General features: G+C 49.1%; 1 protein-coding gene across 1 annotated transcript in view; it reads left to right on the forward strand.

Moving 5' to 3' along the window:
• Nucleotides 1-3,415: 3,415 nt before the first annotated feature.
• LOC103925883 (exocyst complex component 1-like) overlaps nt 3,416-24,807 on the forward strand; it is a 29,165-nt gene continuing 7,773 nt past the window's right edge. The window contains 10 exon segments of the mRNA XM_009334681.1: nt 3,416-3,555; nt 4,903-5,003; nt 5,006-5,037; nt 9,122-9,276; nt 10,058-10,251; nt 14,690-14,917; nt 16,936-17,068; nt 18,213-18,322; nt 19,476-19,625; nt 20,267-20,360. Of these exon segments, the coding sequence (XP_009332956.1) occupies nt 3,438-3,555; nt 4,903-5,003; nt 5,006-5,037; nt 9,122-9,276; nt 10,058-10,251; nt 14,690-14,917; nt 16,936-17,068; nt 18,213-18,322; nt 19,476-19,625; nt 20,267-20,360 (1,315 nt within the window). The 5' untranslated portion in view covers nt 3,416-3,437.

Consider the following 24,807-nt stretch of genomic DNA (forward strand, 5'->3'; position numbering starts at 1 on the left):
TTTGCACGAGGGATTTCCTGCCCTGACCTCAAGCCGGCGGCTCACGGGCTTCACTCAGGTTCTTCAGGCTTCCTGTTTTTCTCTTAAAGCTTTCATTTTACCAGCAAACTGTTTCCTGTTCTAAGGCTTCTTGCGACTGAAATCCTCCAATTTATCCTCAGCAAGACGTGGCTGGTAAAGTCTTTGAATGCTCTTCCTTTCACTAACGCTCTCTTCCTTGCTGTCAGCTGTCTGGATGCGTGATGTGCACCTCTGGGAGAATTTCAGGAAGGTTCCACTGAGATCTTTAAGTCTTTCAGGTTGTGTCTAGAAAACAGAGGGGTTAACTGGCTCTGCTACAGACAGCTTTTCAATTACATTCGCGGAAAGTATTGTGCTTTCTGCATTAACTTATCAGGGAGCAGCGACCCCTCTATTACTTTGGCTTTCAATCATTTTCCTGTGGCTGTTGCCCAAGTGCTATTATAAATGTATTAGTGAGTTCAAAAGCAATAGTGGGTATAGACGGTCGGGTCTCCGGGCTGCCATGCTGCCTGCCTCTGGAGGTGAATGCCATTAGGGAGACTGAAAAGCTGACAGGGATGGAGAAACCAAGATAACCCTGTGAGGGACTGCATTCAAAGAGATGCTATGGAGACAGAATAATTTTAGCAGTACATTTCTTTTTCTTTTTTTTTTTTTTTTTGGTCACAGCCATGGCAGAAATAGTTTAAATAATTGCGGATGTGATTTCAAGCTCATTAACTATGTGGCTGAGCTGAAAGCCCCATCACTATGGGGAGGGAGCTGTTGAAGGTTTCGTTTGTTTCAGTTCACTGTAGAGCGACCAGTAAATTTCAATAACAAAGTGTGTGTTCTAAATATTATTATTTTCCTACAGTCTATATTTTTATTTATTCCTAAGGCTTACTAAAATATTTGCATGAAATGTAACCTTTTAGTTGTAGCCACTTTGCTTATTCCCTCACCACCTAGATGAAAGGCTGTAATATGACTGCTGGTTGTTTCTGGGTGTTTATACCTGACATGCAGGACATGAACTGCCATCTCCTCCCTGACAGTGCTGGATTTGACTTTCAGCGGAAATATATCTCCGTGAGTCTTAGGTCTGATTAGGAAGTTGCGTGAGAACTTTCCATTAAGAATATTGTGGATTAAAAAAAAGGCAGTTTGTGAAAAAGCAATGCTTTCTTGCTAAAAAACACCGCTTCCGCTAAGATGATTTAAACAAACCCTTTCCTTCTTGTGTTGAGTTGACCTGAATCAGTGCATTTCCATACCTCAAACTGAATCAAGTCATTTTGTTCCATCCCAGCACTGAGCTGAGCTTGGCTGAGCTTTCAAGGGGTTGCAGTCGGCTGCCTCCCTTGCTCTCTGCGGGCTGGACTCGGAGGCAGGACTCTCCTGCGGCACCCGTGTCTGAGACCCCGTGGTGCTTTGAGCATTGCTTTTAAGGAGGCAGCCAGGAGAGACCCTCTGGATTAGGTTGCTTTCTTACTGCGCTTTCCTCGTCTGTAAAGCGGTGGTCATCTTACTCTTGCAAAATGTCATGAGATGCTGCGATGGTTTAAAGCTGGACACTGCGATTTCCTTAGCTGACTTTTAGTCATGGACATCATAGCCATTCTCGGGCTGTGGACAAGCACATTCAGCTACATAAGCAAAATGAGGGGGAGAAGAAGTTGGGGATTGTTTCCTCTTGGACTATGAAACCAAAAAATTTGCAGTTGTTCAGCTGGCTGGAGAACTCGGGCGTGAGGACACACACATTTCCATGTGCTCGCAGCACATAGTCGGGGAATACAAACGTGGCAGTCTGCAGGAGGGGCTCAACCCCAGTAACTGAGACCGCACCTGGGCTCCCCATTCCCTCTGTGTTACCCCCTTCTCCTTTCAGGTTAATTAGCTGATCAGCTTGGAGCCAGGGAAGCTCAAAAGAGCAGGAGAATGGGGGTCTCCTTGGGAGTTTAGGAGCTGCTGGCTTTTAATATTGATTTGCTAATGAGTCGGCAAGCATGTGAAACCTGCGAGCGCTTTCACGCTCTGCATTGGGTACTTTCCCTCTGCTGCTCGTGGGTCTGAGCCCCAGGGACCGAGGCAGGGGGCTCGGGAAGGCAAGCCAGCCATTTTGGGGAAGCATCTGCCCTGGTCTGCATGGCTGCAGGAGACCAGACGGGGACTCATGGGAGGGCAACTGGGGACGGAAGGGGAGGGGGGGAAGCAGTGGTGGCCTGAGGCCCCTCTCCCCCTGCTATTTCTCCAAAAATGAGTCTTTTAGGGGATCGAGGAGGGAGTGGGGAATCCCAGAACTGTCAGCCAAGGAGGAAGGAAGAGCAGCTGGAGGTCCGCAGTGGTGAGAGCTGCTGAGCAGAGCACAGCCCAAGGCAATGGAGGAGAGATTTGGGGAGCACAAGGGCACAGCAAGGTGGGTGCAGGCTGTGGTGGCAGGATGTGGCCAGGGAGGTCACAGAGGCTGTGCATTTCCAGCCCCGCACAGTCTCGGCATGGGAGAGACAGCACAACACCTCCTGCAAGGCAGATGGCTTAGCGAGCCGCCTGCCTTCCCCTCCACGCCCACACTGCAACCCTGTGAGCCCCTCTGAGCCCCGTCCACAGCCAGGGCTCTGCTTTCACTCCTGCGGGGCTCCAGCATCACCCATGGTTCAGTGAGTTGTGTCTCTGCATGCTTGGGCTGCTCAGCATGGCACAAGGTTGGCAAGGCGGCTGGACTGGCAAGTCGATCTGCCCTCGGAAGGTTGCTGTGCATTTCTGCTAAGCTAAAGCCCCTGGGATCTCCAAGGGGCAGGATGCCCCTGAGCTGAGCTCCCAAAGTGGAGGTGGGCTTCTTTTTTTGCAGCACTGACTTGCACGGTTACGTTTGTCCATCCCGTGCTGATTGCGGGGCACCCCAGCTCAGTTTGAACATTACGTTGTGTGACCCAGGAGGGTGATTTCTTGAGCTGTAAGTGCTGAAACAATCTGGGCCAACAAAAATAATCAGGCAATGGCCTGCTTGTAGCTGCTAACCTGTTTCACCTGCCCGTGGACATGGTCCTGTTGCTCAAGACACTATGCTGAGTTGGAACCAAAAAGGAGGGGGTTTTGATGAAATTAGGAAAGTTTTGTTGTAGCCTTACTGGGCTGGATGCACTAGCATGTCTTGCTTGCACTGGGCAGGAATTCAGACCAGCTGATTATAAAAGGCCCTTCTGGCCTCAAGTCTACAACAATTACTTAACAGTCATGCTGCCTGCAAGACAACAGAGATGAAATCAGTGTGGGGGTAATGCATTTTACCTGTGTGCCAGGAGCTTGCGTGTGGATCATCTCTCCAGCCTGTTTGTGTTTCACAGGAGGTGCCGCGCAGCCTGCGGTGACCACGAGCATCAGCGGGAGGCACACGGAGCGACCACTTGCCGTTGCGTTCAGGTATCACCATGGCTTCTCTTTGGAGCTCGCTGGAAAAAGATGCGTGCAACCCACAGAAAAAGAGGCTGCTGGACACCGTTCATGTCTGGAAGACAGGGAAGAAGACGTCCATTCTCTGTGTTGTGGGTGAGAACCCCAGGGGGCTGGGAGACAGGTTGAGTTGCAAATCCAGGAAGGTTTCTTGCAGCTCTAGTCAGAGAGTTTGGTCTCTGATGGCTCTTTTCCTAATTTGGGAGAAGAGATAGGACCACTATTTGGAATGCTGTATTTTAAGATTAAATGAAGGAAATCTTAATCCAAAGATAGGAGCTGTGCCATGTCAGCATAGCACGTCAAGAGCTGGCAACAAAAGCACAAGTTCCCTCTTGAATGTTGGATGATCTTTAGCTGGCTACAGAGAGCTGGGGTCTGCAGGATTGCTCCCTCCACCAGTGTAAGATTGTTTTTTTTACTATTTGCATCAAATCTGTCATTAGAGGTCAGCAACAAACCATTCTAACATGACACAGCATTACAGCCTCATTCTGTCTCTCCATAGTTTTGGTGAAAGTTTTAGCAGTACCCAGACATTTCAGGAGTACATAGCTATTTGATTAGGATCCAAAGGTGCAAGTGCTTTGGGAAATTTTCCATCTCCTTTGGTCTGTGCTTTTCCAGTTGCTCCATCACTCCTGAGAAGTTGTTAGCGTAGATTTTTTTGACAAACTTACAGGGGAGAGATTTCCTGCCAATAAGCTTCTAGGCAGCGTAGTCACCTACTACAGGATTAATTTCTGACTGACTTAGCCATAGTGTTCGACCTAAGTGATGTGCTTCAACTTCCTCTGTTGTCAGTGGAGGGCAGGAGGAATATCTCCAAGGGATGATGTAGCCACCCTATAAGTAGCATCTAAAATACATGAGTTACCCCTGGAACTGTCCATGTCAGCTTTCTGGAGATACCTAGCTCATAGGGGAGATCTAAATTATAATAGCCAGAATGATGTACGGTGAGCACCTCCCAGATGAACCAAGAGGTGACAGTAAACTAATTGGCGCTGGTGTTGATTTTTGATGGGATATGTTAGTGTGGGTATCAGTCAAACAATGCAGTGCTTTTGGACCCTGTTGTAGGGCCAGCAATATGGTAGGTAACTACCATAAATCTTAGTGCAGTAGCGCGCCCTGTTCCCGTCATATTTGCTCTTGCTGAAATATTACTTATGCCTTGCGTAGAGCACAATGGCCTGGTTTAAAACTCATTGAAATTATTGGGAATCCCTCCATAGACTTCAAAGTACTCTGGATTAGACCCTGGCGAGCACTTCCCGTATGTAAATACTCAATGAAGAGGAAAGTCAGTAGAAACCCTGTAGCATCTCTCCATACAGCCACAATGCAAAATCAGTGTCTGTGTGTCCATCTGTACCTGTCCGCTCACACTGAACTGTTGTGTACTGGGTTGGTTGGTTTTTTTCTGCCCCTCATCCTCAGTGGACACCTTTAGGCCAATGCAGCCATTTCTGATGAAGGTCAAGGTAGACCGAGGAGAGGAGTACAAGTTAGCCTACAGGTGGCCTTTAGCAGAGCTGAAGCTCTGCTAGATGGAAAGACTCTCAATCATGTAGGGTTGATTTTCCTTCTGCGGCAAAGGGCAGAACTGGTCACAGGGGAGAGATACGAATATGAAGCTAGAGAGACACAGGCCAGGATCCATAGGGGGATTCGGGTCCTACGGAGCTCAGCCCATGCATTTAGATGGTGGGAAGAGCAGCGGGTGGTGTGTGTGTGCGTGTGTGTGATTTCTAATATAGGACTGAACCAGCCTGAATGACACTAATTTAAAAGCCTTCTGCCTTCCCTCAGAGCTGTTTTCCTAGAGTATGGTGAACTGGGGTCTCTCCCTGGGTGGTTCCTCCATCCTACATCAGTGCTTTTGGACTTCTCGTTTCCCTCATCTCTTCCAGGGAGATGCCTGTGCCCAGGATGCTGAGGCTGGAGCGATTTCCTCCCTCCTGAGTCATCCCTCCCTAAGTTAGGAAATGTCAGGCTGGCCAAATACCTGACCAGGGTGAGCAGTGAGCGGGTGACCGCTGCAGGGACACAGCTTCCATCAAAATCAGTGGGCAAACTCCCCTTATCCCTCCGGCAGAGGACCTCCTGAAGCTCTTTGCAGCACCCCTCAGAGGCTAGAGAGATGGGCTGCAAAGCACTGCTCTTGTCAGGTCTCCAGCATTTGCAGAACACATTGTCAGGCCCATCTGTCGACCCATGTTGACAAACCTTCTTGACAGACATTTGCATAGGGTATTTAAAGATTAAATGGAGGCATTAACTGAAAGAAGGATTATAGAGACCTGGAGTCAGCGTGAGCCTACGCTTTTAGGGTGACATTAAGGTTTTTGGGAAAGAAAGCATGGACAAGATATTCCCTTTCTGCTGCTGGCGCTGGCAGAGTGTTGTTAAAGTTGTTATAATTAGTTTTTTTATTAATGTGAATGTTCCAGGGGCTTTGGCAAGGTGCCTGGATTTTCACAAGCATAGAAATAAATGAGAAAAAGAACAGCTTTCCAGTTCTACATCCAGGACAAATAAAGTACATCTGCACAGCATGTCTGAGAGGAAAATCACATTTGCAGGTTTGCAGGGCATCTTGATCCTACGGGTAGAACTGAACTGATATCTCACTGTCTTACATTTTCCCACGCACAAGGAAATACATGCTTTCATCCTGCCTGAGCTTTCCTCTAGCAGATGAGCCTGGCTCCACCAAGTCTTCTAAACTGCTTTGGCTCCTGAGGAGTCAGGATTACAAGATACCTCCAGGATTTTCAGTCCTTTCCCCCTCACTTGCCATCCCAATGAGAAGAACTGATCTTTAAACTGATCTCTACTATTAAAGTTTTGGTGTATTTTTGAAGCCTCTCCTACTGGGAGGCAAATAGCGAACTTGGTTGTCCCGATGCCTAAAGCCTTCTTATGACTCCGAGCCTGTATTCCTACCCGCATCATCCCCGTTTGCGCTTGTGCCATGGCTGTCCTTTAGGTTAAACAGCTCTTCTCCGTTGCAGATTTATTTTAGATTGCCCCTATTAACCTTCCTTCTGGCAGGCTAAGCAGACTGACCCCTTAGTCTCCTCTTCCGTGTTGACTTCTCTCTTCCCTTTATCATGCCTGGAGCCCTCTTCCTTGCCTCTTCCAGGCTGAATTGATCTTTCTTGAATGCAGGCAGCGGGAATTGTCCGTATCATTCCTAAAATGGGATCTACTCACCAGCTGAAGCTGCTGCACAAGGTCCCCAGGCAGAGGAGAGGCTGAAGCAGTAGGCTGCAGCCAGGATGTGTTGACATCTCTCAGGGTCCCACCATGGAGGCAAGCTCCCCAGTGCAGGCCAGTGCTCCAGTCAGCACAGCCCCTCCCTGTTGCATGGCCAGGCAGGTCCATGGAAGTCAAAACAAGAGCTCTCTGTTGCTTGGCAGATCGTACCAGCTACAGGCAAACCCCGGCTCGTGGGTCGATATTCAGTACACACAGCAAGGGCTTGGTTGTCAGGTCTGCTCTGGTGTGCTGGGAAGCCCTCTGTTCCCTGGCACCAGCGAAGTCCTGACTCTGCAAGTCCAGCGGTGCTTAAAGCTACAGCTCCCTTGACCAAAACAATATTAATATTTATGAAGCGATTAACGGATGCCTCCCTGCTTTAATAGCTCCTCATAAGGCATGCTATAAACCACGCGCACTGTAAATTCCTCCCCCAGACATCACTGCTCTGTGCCGTTGCAGGGGCTGCTATCAAGCCTACAAAGCAATGCGGGGGCGTGATGTATTGCTTCAAGGTGTTTAGAAAGCAACCCTTAAAGCACCGTAGCGCTGCATCAATCCTTATAAACTCTATGTCTGTTACGATGATTAGTATCAATAATTATAAGTGCGGCTTCTAAGTTCTCCAGAAGATGAGATCAGGCTGTGCCACAGAGCTAATGAGATGGTGCAGGAAGGAGTTTCTTTCTGTGGGATGTTCCTAGTTCAGCAGCCTCCCTTATTCTCTCCACCTGTATATCACTTCGTGGCAAATACTAAGTCTCCTGTGGCTGGAGTTCCCCCTCCATGAGCCTGCATCCTTTGGGCACAGATAGATGTAGATCTATTGACACTTATACGGATGAAAACAACATGGGGAAATGCCAAGGGTGCTTTTCTTCCAGCCCGCGCTCCCATTACCCCAGGTGACCTTCCCCTGCCAGGCAATGGGGCTGCTGGGAGATGCCAGGTTGAGCATGCGTTGACACCGCAGTGCTGCTGGGGGGATTTCAGGACTGAGCTTGTGGAAGCCAGTTTCTGGGTTTTATCTGGGTGTTCCCAATTCTTGAGTGAGGAGAGGTTTGAGATTTCAGGTTGGGTGAGGATTGCAGAGGGGAATATCTGCAGCGGGAGGCAGGGTGGGTGGTGGTGCTGGTGCTTACCCCAAATGCTTAACTCCAGTCGATTTGAGCTTTCTCATTCAGCATATCATTACACTGCAGAGCTTATTGCCACAGGATGCTGTAGATGCCAACGCCATGAATAAGTTCAAAAAACCATTAGAGGAAATCAGGGACAGTAGGTCCTTCAAGGGCTGTTAAACACAGTGCTGTGGATACAACCTCTGGCTCAGCAAGCTGCAGGATCACGGGCTGCTGGAGGCTGGCAGGGAATCCTGAAGGCAATATAACTCCGGACTTGCCCTCTGAATGCTTTTTCTCCCAAGCATTTGCCACTGGCCACTGTCAAAATTAATCAGCGTTCGTCTCCCAAAACCTGCAGTAAAAGGTGAGGGATTTATATAATCTGAAAAGAAATCAGTGCGCTGGATCAGGACACTGGGACTGGTTGATTGCTTGGTCTGACCCACTGTGGGTGTCCTGGTGTCCACTCCTAGGGTCAGAATTGCTGTACATCCTTTTATTTTCAGTGTTTTCATCATGCCTATGGTTATTTGCCAAGTGCCATGAACATACCTCTCAAATCCTACCCAGTTGCTGTGGGGTAGCAGCAGAAGTCCAGGGAAAGATGTCTGTATCTGCAGGAAAGAAACACGAAGGAGGATTTGCTGTTGACTAGAGGAATCGCCTGCTGTCAGCTTGGAAATACAGAGCTTGTCAGGGAATTCATGGATTGAAAGACTTCAGATCAAACTTCTGACAACCCTGGGCATGGTACAGTCGGTGTCCATCGCATGAGGTGTTGTGGGGATGTTGGACGCAATAGCCCGTTTTAGCCCTTCATCGGATCTGAGTCTGACTATACCCGTGCAGCTCCACCAAAACCAGTCTAGTCGTCAGCCGGTAGCACTGGTCTCCCTGGGGTCACCTTCCCAGCATAGGCCAGCCGGGTTTTTTGCTAGGTGGTCTCAGGGAGCTGTCAGGATCATCCCTCTGGTTGAAGGGGCTGCCTGTGCAGGCAGAGCTCTCTCCTCTAACATCTAAGCCCTGTGCTAGTCTCCGTTCACAACGTGGCTTCCTGGGGCCACTGAAAAGCCCAAAGCTTGAAACTGCAGCGTAGATGCACGTCTCCCTCCCTCCTTCAACCAGGAGGTGTTTTTCCTCCTGGTGCACAAGGTGTTTTCACAACATTCAGCGCCTGCCATTAAAATGTGCTGCAAACCTGTGCTGAGTGCACGTGGTGTGGCAAGTGGCACCTAATTGATGTGGTAATTAACTGTTGACATCTCGGCAAGCCTGGATTTTGATCTGCAGTTCAATAAGGTTTACAAGTGGACTGCTAGCAGCTTTGATGAGAAGAAAACCTTTATCAGATGCGTGCGGAAGCTGAACCACCGATTCCTTGCCAGCTCTATCCCATTTGTGAATGTCCCCTCCTGTGCAGCGGAAGGCAATTAGTTTCCTTGTCACGCTCAGAGTGGTGTGGGTTTTTTGCATCATCACTATCATCGCTTTAGGAACAGAAGGTGAATAAATTTCAAACAGTGAATGTGGATGACAGGAGAGGCTGGGGTGGGTACCAGTGAGAGGGAAGCAGGAGGATCCATGTTTTGTGTATCTGGAGGCACAGCCACCTGATTTATCCACTGACTCTTGCAGTGCTAGGCTGGGAAGAAAAATAGATGGACAGTTTATCTTATCTCCAGAGATGCTACCTGCACTCTGGGTTGGGGAAGGCGAGCAGTAAAGTGTTGGAAATGTCAGGCCGGGGGGAGACTGGCTGCCTGCCTGGTAACATTCCCCAGCAGTATATCAAGAAATACAGATATATATGAATATAAAAATATATTTTGCTCTACAACACATGACTATCAGTATATTTGATCAGAAGAAGCCTGTTCATCTTTGAAATGAATGTCTCAGCTTTGTATAACAAATATCAACATGCCCCAACACACGATCCTAGAGAGGTGAGCAAGTAAAAGCGCAACCAGAGCTCAAATTAGATTTCGAATGTCCATTTTGTCCCTCTTTCAAAGCTGACCCTTTATCCCATCCACATCTTTCTTTGCTCCCTGCCGTGATCTTATTCTAACTGACCAAGAGACTGAGACCACTGGACTCATGTCACTTGGATTCGATGGGACCCCTGGCGCTAATATTAGCAGGGCTAATAAAATGACATAGCTAGAAAGCTTTGGCCATCTCCACGTCTCCTCCTGTCCATGCAGGGAGACAAAGGCCCCAAGAAGACAGGAAGGACACTGCAGAGACTGAGAGCCAGGAGGAGCTCAGCGCATACCAGGAGATGACACCAAAGGAAGCCGCCGACGTGTTGAAGCTGATGGAGGAGTACAAGCCCCTTGTGAACAACTCTGTGGCCTTTGCAGAGCAGCTGAGCAACAATCTCCATGTGCTGAATGAGGTAAGGGGGCCAAGGGCTGTGACCCAACTGCAAAGAAGGTGCCTGGCCTGCAGGGGCACTGGGCTGAGTCTCTGGGTATCGGCAGCTCTTCGCCTGCTGTGAGCACTTGAGAGAAAGTCATCTCGGTGTTGTGCTACTTCAGCTCAAAAGGCATCTCACGTGCAAGTCAGGAGGACACTGCTGCTCCCCTCTCGAGGGTCAGTGTTTGTCCCACCATGCACTATCGTGGGGCTGCCTGCCCCTTGCAGGGGCTAAACAAATAGCTGCAGCCTGGCAGGCACAAATGTCTGCCTCTGATGAGCTTAACCGGCCTTAGACATTGGCTTGAGTGGTGTCTCTCCGGTGAACGTGGGTGACTGACCAACTCGGGGCAGATGAAGCCCACTGTCAGTTTTGCAAAGGAGTAAAACAAAATAGTGGCACAGACCCAGCTGCAGGGAAGGATACGGAGCCCAGCTGCACGTGGACGTGTGGCTGTGAGGGATTATAATTCCCGGGGGCAGCGCAGGGACGGGTAAGGGTCTAACTGCGGGGCAAAATGAAGTGGAGTGCTCTGGGGCTGGCTGAGGGAGGTGGACGAGACTGGGGAGCTCCAAGATCTCCTTCACATTGCGCAGAAGGTCTCTGTGTCCCAAGCAATGTGAATTAGGACCATCGTTTCTGTAATAACCAGTGCAGAAGAAATTTGTCTTGGGGCATTGCCTCTGGCCCTTACTGCTGGGTCTACAAACTGTGCCTCCAGCCAGGTCAGTGGTCAGCAGCGATCTTGAGCAATCCCACAGCCTTAACCACATCTGGAAATGATTTACAGGAACTGTCCCAAGGGGAAAACGTGGTGACGATGCCCACGCTGTGTGTCTTCCCCTCCCTGTCTGCACGGGGCCGGGTGTCCCACGGGGCGGGTTAGCCTGCCGGACACCTCGGGGCACTGAGAGCTCCCCAGCCTCCTGCCAAATCCACAGTCAGGTCTGCAGCTCATGGCGTCCCTGGTCCAGCGTGGCCATCCGCAAGCAGAACGTGCAGAAGCAGTGGGGACTGGTCCCGCCCCATTGCCATGAGGACTATCACAGATACATCAAAAATTCCTGTTATTTCGGCTTGTTTTTTGTTTGTTGTTTTTTTTTTAACTTGAGCACAGGCACATTCGTTACCTCAGGAAGGGGAGAACAGAGAAAAGCTGGGTAAGGAAGGAAAAGGCTGCTGAGTAGGGAGGGATGGGATGAATGTGCATGTAAAAAGTTGGGGGTGATGAAGAGCAGAAAGGGTGGTCTGACAGGCAGGGATGCCTGGAAGAACAGGAAAGGGCCAACAATGATCCCTACAGAAGGAAAAGCAGCAGCTAGGGAGAAGCAAAAGAGGAGAAAATGAAACTGAGCTGGAAAGAGATAAAAAGTAAAAGATAAACTGTAGTAGAAAGGGCCAATGAAGAAGGCACACATTATTTTCAGACTAGTGAGCTTTATTTACTTTATTAGAGTTGCTGTATTTTATTGCATTATCCTGCAGAGGAAAACTCGTTTCTTTGAGTGCTGGAGCAAAATAATGAGATAGCTGCTTTGAGCATTTATCTTATGCTAATATAGCTGGTGCTAGGATTTTATGGGTAGGTAACTGAAGAACAAAGGGGAAAAAAATAAGCCAAAGGAAATATGCTAAAACGTATGAGAAACCACAAACTCTAAATCCAACCTCCTTTAGCTCCAGTATTTGCTGTATTCCCAATTTGTATTTATATATGACTCATTACACTTGGAAACTTAGTAGTTAATCTGGAAGACCAAACTCCCGAGGTCTGCTCCTGCTTGCTCTTAGCAAGTCGTACAGGCACTTTGCGACTGTTTCCCAGCTGTAAAATATCCTATGAGAGTAACTAATAAATCTCTATTAAGTTCTTTGAGATGAAAGGTGCTGTCGAATACATTATTTTAATGCCCTCTAATGAATAAATGTCACTTATTGCTAATACTGTTAAGTAATGAGATGTTTCTATTTCTAAGGTTTAATCTATGATATTAGTTATTAATACCAGCAAGTTAGACTAGCACATGCATATATTTAAATGTTTTTCCCCACATCCCAGTGGTAACACCTTGTCCGCCTCTTACGATACTAATCACTTTCTGCTAACCCATCTCTTCTGGGGGTCGTGAAACACTGCACCAACAGCAAGAAAGCACTTATCTGCCTCGGAGGGAAGGAAAGCACGGCCAGGGCACCTGGGAGGCCGTGAGCTCTGATTTTTACATTGGTATTCCTACGTACTTGCAGGATCCCAGCACCCGCTGAAACGCAGGCAGCTCCTGGCAGCTTCGTGCCGCCTCCAGCGGGAGAGTTATTACCCTCACCCGCGCGGCGGTTCTCCGGAGAGCCCTTTCTGCCAGCAGTGGCCCTGCCAATGTCACCGGTGATGCTTTGCTCTAAGCAAACCCCCGTGGGTCTGCTAAGCCCTAACAAGACAATCTGAAGGCACGGCGGTGACAGGCTTGTGGGAGGTTTATGGCTGTAATTTAGGAACATTTAATAAAATGTGAAGCTCCGGGCAGAGCCTGTGGCCGCGGGCCAGGGTCCCTGGCGTGCGGCTGGAAAGCAGCAGTCCGGGAGCGGGGCTGTTTGCTCCCTCGCAGGTCCCTCGCGCCAGCCTGCGTAGGCTGGTTGGGCTCCGGGCAAAAGGAGCATTCGCTTAGCATCCTTGGTGCTTTTGGAGATGAGTATCTGCGTGCATTAGCAAGCCCCGCTTCAAATCTGACTGCTGAGCCTGCTGGCAAGTGAAACCTCTGCCTTCCCTGCCGTCACGGCTCCCTGTGGGAAAGCTGCATCACTTTGCAGTGCGGTAGTTGCATCTGTACCCTTTGATAGAGATGCTTTGCTGGGTGTTCTATGATATCAGACTTTTCTTTTCTACAGAATTCCTCTGACCTCTCCAGATCCTTTGTGAATCTGCCTACATCCGAAGTCATTCCCCACAGCCCTTTCTCCCCCACTTTCCCAAAACGGCACTACCTTTGTCACAGGAGAGCGTAATCCATGCTTTGCCAGTGAGACCGAAGCCGCCCAGCCACACTGAAGAGCGGCTCTCACACATTTCAGGAGCACCTCCGCGCTGCTCCAGCATCTTGTCCTGCATGTACCACCTCTAGAGCCGGAGCGGCCAGCTCATTTTTATCCCAATAGCAATGCAGGTGGAGCTTGAAGAAGAGAAAGTCCTTAACACAGGGGTTGTAGATGCCCAGCATGTACCGTGCTTTCAGACACATTCCTAATTCGGAGCACAGGGTAGGTCCAAGCCACAGTAACCTGACTTGGGTTGACAAGACTGTGCTTCTCTTCCTCCTATCGCTTCCACCGGCGAGCCAAGCGCAGGGCATAATGGAGGGTGCAGATACTTCTGTTGTTGTTGTTCATTTAATGAAAAAGACATCAGATAATTGAAATATCAGAAAAGACAAACTTCTTTAAAAGCTTTATTAATGGAGAGAAAAATAGCAGTCTGGAAGCCTCGTGCCTCCCAGGCCCGTGTCTATTGATTGTTTTCTTTGATATCTCGCATGGTACATAGGCCCTGAAAACGATACAATTAACATTTGGAAGCAGTTAATCTCTAGCAGAGCTTGTCAGCAGCAATTAACACGCCGTTATATCTCTACCACCCGTCAAAACAAATGCCTGAGACCTCCCTAGGCAAATTGTGCCTTCAGTTTCTATATTAGACACATATATATGTGCATGTCTCATGCATGATTTAACTGTTTATTAATTGCACTGCCAGAGCAGCTCAGGTGGGTAACACCCTGGCAGCAGTGGCAATGCCCGGAGCTGTGCTAAATGTGCTCTGACAGGTACTTGGCATGGCCATGGTCTGCGTAAATGCGTTAGAGCTAGGCAGAAATGGCCAGTGCCTCAAAGCTGGCATGTTTCCTTACAAATATTGTGGGATGGACACCGAGGTCCTCAAGGGACTTCACCAGTTGTGGGGATGGAGGGTTGGAGACTCCATGTAGTGTCCACTTGGGACTTCCCTAGTGCACAGAGGGAAAAGCGGGGTGCAGAAGCCAGCAGGGCTTGGTACCCTCTCCAAACCTACAAAGACTGTGTTCTGCTCATGGTCGGATTTGCCTGGCGACTCCGCAGTAACCTCTTTGCTGTGGCAGATGAAAGTCCTCTGAGCATACACCTTGCTCAGGGAAGGGTTTTGTTCTACCCCGGCACTTGGGACTTGCAGATGGTTACTGATGCAGAGTTTAGCCGAGTGCAAAGATAAGACATTGGCCTTGTGCAGGTAGTGATGCAGGACAGCTGCAATTATAACAGGATCTTGCACGTTATAATGACAGGGTCTCTGCTTTGACTTGGGAGAGTGGAGGTCAGGATATTTGGCTCTGAGATGGTGGTGGTCAGTCCCTGCTACAGTGCTGAAGCCCCCCGTTTCTCCATTTCACAGGCCAACCTCAGAGCCATTATCTCTTCTGAGAAACGGGTGACACAGCTGATGAGCTCCATTGACGAGGCCCTGGCAGAGGTGGCCAGAGTGGAGGAGACCTTGCAGATCTACGATGAGTTACTGGGAAGCGTGAAGCAGCAGATGGACCACATCCACAGGGAAAACTCCTTGCTGCATCGCATCGTTTCCAACAAGACAAGGCTGATGGATGAGATCCTCTTCCTTACGGTACATGGATTTGCAAAGACATAAATCTTCAGCCTGTTGCATCTATTAGAAAAAACTTTCAGTGAGCCTCAAACTCTCTGAAAACTATTGTCTGTCTGCAAAGGCTACAGAGCTTCTCTGGCCCAGAAATGAGGGACTTTGTTGTCTTAATAATATAAGGACAGCCACACAGCTGGGATGGAGTACAGGTAGACCAGCAGCAGACATGATGTGCAGTACCCTCACTGTGGTCCAGGGCTGTAAGAGGGGTCCTTGAAAGTCCTTTCCATGGGCAAGATGAGCCTTAAATCACATAATGCCAAGGACCTTCGAAACACAGCTCCGCAGCCTTTCACTTGGGATGCTGTGGTCCTCCTTTCACTATCAGCTTTGGGACCTTCTTCTTACACGCTCAGAGGCTGCTGGGGCAGTGCTTTTACCCTTGCACCCAAAGAACTGAGACCCTCTCAGGCTGGTGCCTTCAAATTCCAGGCGTACTTATGTCTGGTTTGTGGGGTTAGTTGTGGGAAGCAATTGTCACTGAGGGTAGTTGCTTTCTTCCTCCCTTCACTTGGCAGCTTTCAGTTTATATTTTTGTACTAGGGAAAAACCGTTCTCGTTAGTAGATAAGAGTCATTTCAATAGCCAATAATCATTACGCAGGAATATGCAAGCACAGTGCTTAATGAGCAATTAGAGCCAGTGCATGCAACACCTGCCCCGGGTCAAAGCATGCTCCCATCAGCACTAACCTCACACGCAGAGAAACCACTGGGGACTTTGAGAGGGTCCTGAGGCAAACTATACATCTACCCTGGGAAAAGCATTCTGGGGACTCCCTGTTGCCCTGGAGAGGAGCCCTGGAGAGGCTGTTTGTCCAGGGACCCTGTTGCTTCTCTTCCCACTTCCCACTGATGGGAGCTTCCCCGTTCCTTTTCTCTCCTTTGCTTTCTTTTTTTCTTTTTTTTTTCCACCCTTGAAGGTACTGTTAAGTCAATGTCTGCCATCAGCGGTGGTCTTTGTGCACATCAGCCTGTCTCAGCATCCATTGTGGAGTAAGGAGCTTTTCTCTGCAGTACCTCATAGCCACAGAGACACTGGCGCAGGGGACAGCACAGCCAGTGGAAAGACTCTTGATGAGCTCTGGGAATATGGGAAAGCAAATTATTTACAAACATACCATAAATGCAGGAACTGTGCAGTAATAGCACAGCTAATCCTCACTTCCACTGCTTACAGTGACCTCTGTGCCATTGACCTCTATGCCAATGAAGCTGGTGAAGGGTCTGGAGAACAAGTCTGATGAGGAGCGGCTGAGGGAGCTGGGGTTGTTCAGCCTGGAGAAAAGGAGGCTGAGGGGAGACCTCATCGCTCTCTACAACTACCTGAAAGGAGGTTGTAGCGAGGCGGGGGTTGGTCTCTTCTCCCAAGTAACAAGCGATAGGACGAGAGGCAATAGGCACAAGTTGCGCCAGGGGAGGTTTAGATGGGACATGAGGAAAAATTTCTTTACAGAAAGAGTGGTTAAACATTGGAACAGGCTGCCCAGGGAAGTGGTTGAGTCACCATCCCTGGAAGTATTTAAAAGACGTGTAGATGAGGTGCTTAGGGACATGGTTTAGTGGGCATGGTGGTGTTGGGTTGACGGTTGGACTCGATGATCTTAGAGGTCTCTTCCAACCTTAATGATTCTATGATTCTATGACCTTTTCATTTCTGAGTAACTCAAGCTGCGGCTTCCTTAGCTTTTTCTTTCTCCTCCCCACCACTTGGCTGCCATTAGTGATCCCAGAGGTGCCAGCCCTTTGGAAACTCATGCTGAGGTTTGCCAGGGCTTCCTTGGCGACCGCTGCAGTTGTTACTGTGCAGACCTTTGTTTTTGGTGGGGATAGAGCAGCATGGTCTTCTTGACGGACACATGCAGCCTGGCAGCTGAAGGTAGCACTTGGCTATTTCAAGCCAGCAGCCTTTTGGGTGGGATGAGAAGGGATGAGAAGCTGGCTGTGCTTGTACCTGTTCGCTTCTGGCTTTGTTTTTAGACCCACCTCAACCTCAGCAGGGAACACTGCGATGCCCTGAGCCAGGCAGATCTTTCCAGCCCCAGCAGAGTGAAAACCTGCATTGCTGCAGCAGAGGCTTTATCTGGCTGCATGAACATCCAGATACAACCCGGTGAGTAGAGAGCAGAGATTTATGTCTGCAAATGGCAGAGCCACCAGCCCATCCACAACCTGTGCTGCACACCCAGCACCATCCTGTGCTGCCCAGCCTCTGCAGGTGCCCCTGGACCGCTGAAGCTGGAGGGAATTCCCAGGAATTAGCTCACACACTTGCTGGCCAGCCCTGCAGGCTGCCTGGAGGAAAGCAGAAAAGAAACAGAAGGCAGGCATGTATTTGGGAAGCTAAGCAGCAGCACTGTCCTGGGGGTACGGGGGGTGTACAGTGCAGAGCACCCTGCAGCACACCTGGAGCTGCAAGCTGGGGAAGCAGGCTTGCAGGGTCAGCTTTCTTCTGAAGATATTGCTGAAGCTTTCAAAGTCTTCAGCAGCTTCACCTAGAAGCACAGTCAAGCAGGGCTGGGAAAGCCAACGTAACATTACCTCTGAACATCCATGGAGAAAAGTAGCTGGGGCAGGATTGGCTCCATCCCTAGAGAAATCCAATTCGTGCTGCAAACGGCCAAGCCAGGGCATCCACTCACCACAGGCAGGTCTGCAGGCACCTCCCTCTGGACTCAGGCACCGGCTGGTCCAGTTTACATTAAAGTTGAGGCAAACTTACGGCAAGCATCTATACAATTCCTCTAAATACCTGGATGTAAGGCATCGTTGTCTGCCATCTGTGTACAACACCTCTTATAGTTCAGAAAGGAACTGGTGGAAAGACAAGTTTAGAAATTGTGGTCTCTTGGGGCAACCCAGTTGTCTGTACTTGAGCATGGAAAAATGATAATTCGTTGCAGCAGTATCCACTGTGGGTGTTGTTGGAGACCTGCCGGTGTACAGGGACCTGATCCTGGCATGAAACACCATGCTTTCCTTGTGAAGAGACTGGGTGTTTGTCCTTGACCATGGTTGGACTGATGGATGCTTTGCAATTATTATTTTTTTTAAATTTAAACTCCCTCCCTCTCTGTATTTGCTTGGAACCACAGCAAATATTTTTCCCTTTGTTGGCTTTTGGGTGGTAGCATTTATCCCAGAACTTACTCCTTGAAGACCTGTTTTATTTGCCAGTGTGCTGAGTGATGTTGGTCTTCAAGCCACGACAGCTCATGCCGCTCCATACCACGACACCCTCTCTTTTTTCCCTCAAGGTTACCGGAAACTGCAGTCTGTGGCTGAGCAGCTGATCATGTTTGAAACACTCAAGCAGAACTTTGAAAACTCTTTTGTCAATCACATTACGAGCATCTTCAAGCTGCAGGTGGGCTTCGCTCTTCACGTGGCAGCGCAAAATCCTGGGAGATTTGAATATTCTGGTAAAATAGCACCAGCAGTATAGGGGATGCCACCGTAAGAGGATTCTCCAAAAGTCTCCTCAAAGAGGTCTTTCCACATGCCTTCACCCTGCTGTTGCCCCCCAGCCCTCTGGTTAGTTTTGCAGGCATGCAGAAGAAATCCAGCACAAGTCTGCGTCTATCAGGTTGCCTCCCATGACAGTCATTAATCCTCTGGTCATGTTAAAAAGTGCTCAGGCCTAAAGATTTTTGCTTTAGATTTTCTTGTTTTACTTCAGGAGTGGTGGTGGTTGTTCGTCTGTTTGTAACATAAAATCCCAGGATAAAAGCCGATCTCTTGATCCTTTGATTAATGTTTTCAAGTGCTCGTCTTGCAATTTAAAAGATAAGGTGGAATTGTCTCTGTGGGAAGAAAGCTGAAAGGAAAATGTTACTCTTCCAGATTTCGTTTCATGAAAAGAAAAGGAGCTACTCCCAAATCCTTAGCATTATATCCTTAAATCTTTAGCATTTACTTTCAAGCATTGACTCTGGGAAGGGATGTGACTGGCAGGGAACTGCGAGGGAACTGTGGGATCTCCATCCTCGGAGATTTTCAGACCTTGACTGGACACGTCCCTGAGCAAGCGGCTCTGCCTGGACGTGCGCTGAACCTGCTGAGCTCCCATCCCACCTACATGACTCTGAGTCTGTAGGTGCGATGTCCCAGCACAGCCGGGCCCTGGCAGACGGGCTGCATCAACTGTGCAGCATCCTTCCTCTCCATTGCATCCCACCGCGGCGGCATACCCACTGCCCAGCGCTTGGAGGGACAGTTTCCAAGCATGCTTCTGAACAATGAGCTTTTCTCCTGTGTCTTCTCCTGACCAGCGTGCTTAGCTGGAGTATCCCACATATTACTGACGGGCCAGCTCATTCCTCTGGGCTCAGAATTTTTCCCACAACATGGGATTAAAACTAGAGTTCAAAGTGATCATGCGTGCTCTGCTTCACCCTTTAAATTTGCTTCTCCAACTTATTCAGAACTGGAAATTCAAGGGCAATTATGAAAAAGCTATTTTCCAGAGCTTTTCAAGGCTATGTTTTATTTGACTCTTTCTGCCGTTTCTGTTGCTTTAGGGTAATGCTCAGGTCCCTGCTCTCGGTCAGCCCGTTAACAAGCTATCTGCACCAAGCCATGGACTCCACCATGAGGAACTGGTGCCCTACGCCCCGCTCATGGCCTGGCTGAGGAACGCCAACCCCGTTCTGTTCTATAATCTCCCCAAGGTATGGCTGAAATCCTGAACAAATATTGCAAACCATCCACCAGGAACAGATTAGTCAAACTGGTTAATTCGTGACGAGAGCTTGGTTTCACCAAATCCGTACCACCAACGAGCTTCCAGCATTTGGCCCTTCTACGAGAGTGTCTGGCCAACTTGGCCACATGATGTTGGACCTCTGTGCTTGACAGAAAGCAGTCTGGGACTCGGTGGCAGACATTGTGTTGAAGGAAAAGGTCTGAAATGCTAAAATTTGGTCTTTTTGCTTTCACCTGGCCATTTCTCTACTGAATGAGGGTGATAAGCATTAAATGAATGTGGTTAATCTTGTATTTTATTCCATACTGCTTTATTTGAAGGGTTCTAGGGAAGGGGCATCTTAAAGTCCTTGGCCTCTTCAGTTAATAGGGACTTTGTTCAGTAACTGAGATGGTTCTTTTTATATCACTGAGGCTTGGTTTCTATTTTTCATGCTGGTTTTTGCCTTTCCGAAGGTCTTACACACCAAAACCAATAGGTCTGTTTCAGTTGCCATCTACTGACTTTTGTTTTAAGCGGGCAGCTGAAGAAAAAACTATGAAATGGGCACTGTTCGTAGAGAGATGATACACACCAGGAATTTCTGTGTCTGTCTGGTCTTTCCAGGTCTATGCCCAGAACCTCAGAAGACTCTATGACCGGGAAGTCGAAGCCTTTTTTGAGCAAGCCAAAACCTTCTTGTTAGGAAGAAGAAAAGGAGGTGAGCGATTCGCAAATATGACTTTTGTGCTGCTGAGCAGTGATTTATTTGCGAGTAGGGAACAGGGCAATCGTCCTCTATCACAGGTGTCTTCCCCAGATTTTGTGCCATGAATTTACTTTCTCCTCCATGGACTGGGTCTGCAGCTGGCAGCACATGACAAAGCTGACTCTGCTTTACACCAGCCAGTGTTCGTGTGAGCCTTGGCTCCGTGGATTGTCCAGTTTTGTTTAGCTGCTTCTCAGAGCTGTAGCTTTTGTGCACCTTCCCTTCGCAGGACTCACAAATGATGCGTGGGTGGCTGAGATCGTGTCCTGAGGAGCCATAACAGAGGGGGACGTGCGACTGCCTGGCTAGTGCCTGGTCCACATTTCGTGCCAGCAGAGCTGGTCACGGACCCCTCAGACACTCTTTTCCTTGTAAAGAGATGCCACCAAGCCTGTCCCTGAAGACACAAGTGTATTCATAGCAATATTTGTGAGAGGAGAATGATTTCATAGTGAGCTGACTGTGGGGCTGTGTTGTTCCAAGGTGATCATTTCAAAAGAAATCGCTGCATCTGACTCAAAATATTCCAGTCAGGTGTTTCTGAAGATAAAAAGAGAAACTGATCTGTCTCCTCTGGAAGTTTTTGATTGCGCAGAACTCACATTTTCCTTCAGCAAAACAAAACACTGTGATGGAAAGTTCCATGCTAGCTTGGCCCCGCTTGAATGTCAAAACCCACTTTGCATGGTGTGTTTAGTCTATCAGAATGCTAGCTCGGCCTCTTCCAGCTCTGCACCTACTTCATCACTTGTGTCCAGATCCCGGAGCCAGAGGACGAAGGCTAGGGAAGGAAACGGGGCGGGTGGCTGAAGGATCCTGGCGAAGGGCTCTGCCTCCCTGCAGTTGCTGTGCTGGCCCCACAGCAGCGATCATACCAATAGCCCCTGTCCAGCTGACACAACTGCCCTGATATTTGCCCATCCTTTGTCTTCTGGGGTGAAGTCCATGCCATTCTTGCGGGGTACAAGTGATAGTCAGGGAGCCTGGGCCATGGGCAGCTGGAGGGAGTTACCCTGAAGCTCACCAGGCTGCAGGATCAGAACACTGCACATGATTTCCACTTCTGTAGCCCTCCGGGGCTCTTTAAAAAAAAAGGCCATGAAGGGAAGAGCTAATATCTGGGTGTTTTGCTGTAATCTCCTCCCTGCTCTGGGGATCTATGAAGAACCTGGTGAGTCTCAAGCAGGGACAGAGAGCGCCTGTGCTAGCAGCAACTTGCACAAGAGTGGGAATAGGACAGTGCTTCTGCTGGCAGCTTTTCCCATGCTGGGGTAACAGAAGAAGCTTCCTCCGCATCCCAAGTTTTGTGGCTGTCGACTGGCCCTGCATCCCTCCGGGTGGGAGCACTCGGCACCGCTTTGTTCTGCATCATGGCAGCCGCAGCAGCTCCCACCTCGCAGAGGTGAAGGGGCTCAGCACCCAGAAGCACGAGTGGACCTGAGTGCTGGGTCTGCTCACCCCCTTGCTGCGCTCCCAGTACTGCCCCCGTCAGTCCCAGTCCAGGGTGGGCCAACAGCAGCAGCCTGCAGTGCCCAGATGCTGGCGGCTGTGTCTGAAGAGGGACACGGGAGCGCTTCTCCGCTCCCGTTTTCGGGTGCGCATCACAGCCGTGTCTCAACATACCCACCACCCCTTCCAGCTCCTCCCTCCCCAGTGCCAGTTCCCCTGGGAAAGACGCTCCGCCACACATACCAGGAAAACAGGGGACCTCAAGACCACGGGACCAAACCGGGATGGGCAGTGCTGGCAGTGGTACACGTACCTGCAATGGAGCACACAAGTCCTGAAAAGAAAGAAGGAAAATTTCACCTAAATAGTCATTTGCCACTGGAAAGAGGAGGAGGGGAAAAGGAAAAATGCTTTGTCCTTTTCTCCCCACTACTTGTCACTTTCAAAAATTTATCCCCTTTGAAGAAAGAAAGAGACAGTAGAAGCTCAGATACTAATCCTTAATTAAAATGCTCCTTTTTGAAATTTTGCTAGAAATGGAGAAAGCGAACACCTCCAGGAAATATTTTTGTAGTCACCAGAAACCTATTTTTCCATGCCAAAATGATTTGCCAAACTATGGAGCCAAGAGAGGGAAAAACGGGGATCAAAATCTCTCTGCTAGTTCCAGCAGAAAAGTAGTGACATGATAAAAAGGATCAAAAAATAAATAGTAACATGATAAAAAGGGTCAAAAAATAAGTTGTGCAGGGAAAGTCAACAGGACATTATTACTCTCCTTGTAATTTAAAAACAAGGTAACAGGCAATTAAATCAAAGGGACATGCTGAAAAGTGGTGATAGGAAATTATTTGTGCATAATGCTGTTAACCTGCTGTACTTGTTGCTACAAGCTGTCTCTGATGCTGGAGGACTCAGGAAAGCCTATAGCAAGCAGATAACAGGAAAATAAAATGAGATGGTAATAATAATCCCAGGATAAGACTGAGATATGGACTTTCTGAAAAAGGATAGCATTTCATCAGAACTGTAAAGGAAGACACTTCTCCCATGGGGCTGTTACAACACACGTTGTCACCCTGAATGTCCTCCTCCCACCTCGGAGGTGCCAGGGACCCAGCAGTGCTGGAGCACTCGAGGCGTCACTTGTTGGATCTGGGATACCCACCCTTCGAACACTTTGGCAGTCCCTGCTGCTGCGGATCTGGACGCCAGGGAGGATACCTCCGTTCAAGCAGACAGTGATGGGTTGGTGATGACACCTCGTGAGGATGCATTGGCCCAGGTGGAGGGCCCCGAGCAGAACAGAGCACTGTTCCTGTGCTTCCTTTCCAGCTCATCACAGACGCAGTGCCAGGGGAAAGCTCTCCCCGGAGCGGCTGTCAGAGCTGGCATTAACGTATTGGGACAGGACACGGCCATTTCGTGTGGCTCCCCAGGGCTCGCTTGCTTTTGCCGTCCCCGCGCTGCCACACAGCCGGCGCTGGGTCTGGTCCTTATGGATGTCCTGCGCTGCCCACCCTACTGGGAAGAAGGGGCGTGCGCATCAATAAAGCAGTCATTGTAATGAGATATTCTAGTCAGGATCAATTTGCTTCCAGCTCTTTTAAGCCTCACTCTTACAGGGACCAGCTCACCACGTGGCTCCTGCACTCAGCCCGGCAGAGAGGGGCGTATGGTTTGCCTCACCTGCCACATAGGGTAAAACAAATAGTTAAAAAAGATAATGTACCTCTCACACACCCCTCTCCTCCAGCTTTTCCTGGGGAAACATGCTCTTTCTCGCTTAAAAATAGGAATTCCTGATAAGAAGTAATGAACGTACTGGCAGCAAGCAAGCCTGGGGAATTAGCAGTGGGGAAGCAAACTCTGACCTGTGGTTTATAAGATAATGTGATCAAATGCCATTTCCTGAAGAAGGGTTATTGCTTTTATTTAAACAGAAGGAAATAATGAAGATTGTGTATAGGATAAAGAGGCCCTGGTTCCTATTTGCGAAGTGATTGATGAGCTCTGAGCAAGGGACTTTAATTCTGCTGGGTGATAGAAAATAAAAACACCCAAGTTTGTCTCCTCCCAGAGCACAGCTGGGTCTGCTCAGAAAGCCATTAAAATGGGGGACATTGCAGGGGCAGAGACGGCTATTAAAGATGCCCTTTATGAAAACAGATTTGTTAAATTAAAAAAAAGATAGCACAGGGCATGTGTTGCAGCCAGTCTGCCTGATCCCCTTTCGGCAAATGTTAAACCAGTGATTTCCTTCAAGTACTTTGTCTATCTTTAATGGCTATGCGAGTCCCATAAAATAGGAGTAATTAAAATCCCAGGAGAAAACCCAGTGTCTGTGAAACCCATTGCAGCAATAGCAGGACACCTTGATGGTTACAAGCCTGTTACTGCGCTGTTATAAATCACCCAAAGGCACCTGCCTGTCGCTGGTGTTGCTCCCGGGGCCAGGACGAGATGGGGTGAGCTTTGCCCGTGCTGGGGTGTGCTGGCACCGTGCTTTGCTGGGGTGAGAAGAGGTCTGGGGCAGGTAGGAAGCTCCAGGCTTGGTTGGGGATGCTCAGCCCACCGTTAATGCGAGCAGCACATTGAAACGACAGCCATGACATCATTGTAGAGTGCAATTAGTAATAGTGGGAATTTTTAGAAAACTGTATCCATGGAGCTTCTGCCAGCTGCAGAAAGGCACCTTCCCTGGGGCTTGCACTGCTACCAACCTGTCTATCTATTCACCCACCTGTCCCTGGAGGCCCTGGGGACAAAGCAGGAGGGAGAGCATCACCTCCCTCCGGAGGTGAAGTTGACCTCGTCTTGACTCAGCAGGGTCAGCAGCACCCTGGAAATGCATGCCCATGTCCTTCTGCTGAAGGAGCTTGGCCGCAATGGACGCTGAAAGCGAGCGCGGCCTCTCCCAGCTCCCGGGGACTTTTGGAGACTCCTGCTG

This window comes from Pygoscelis adeliae, unplaced genomic scaffold (genome assembly GCF_000699105.1).
Source record: "Pygoscelis adeliae isolate BGI_AS28 unplaced genomic scaffold, ASM69910v1 Scaffold412, whole genome shotgun sequence".
NCBI classification, from domain to species: Eukaryota; Metazoa; Chordata; class Aves; order Sphenisciformes; family Spheniscidae; genus Pygoscelis; species Pygoscelis adeliae.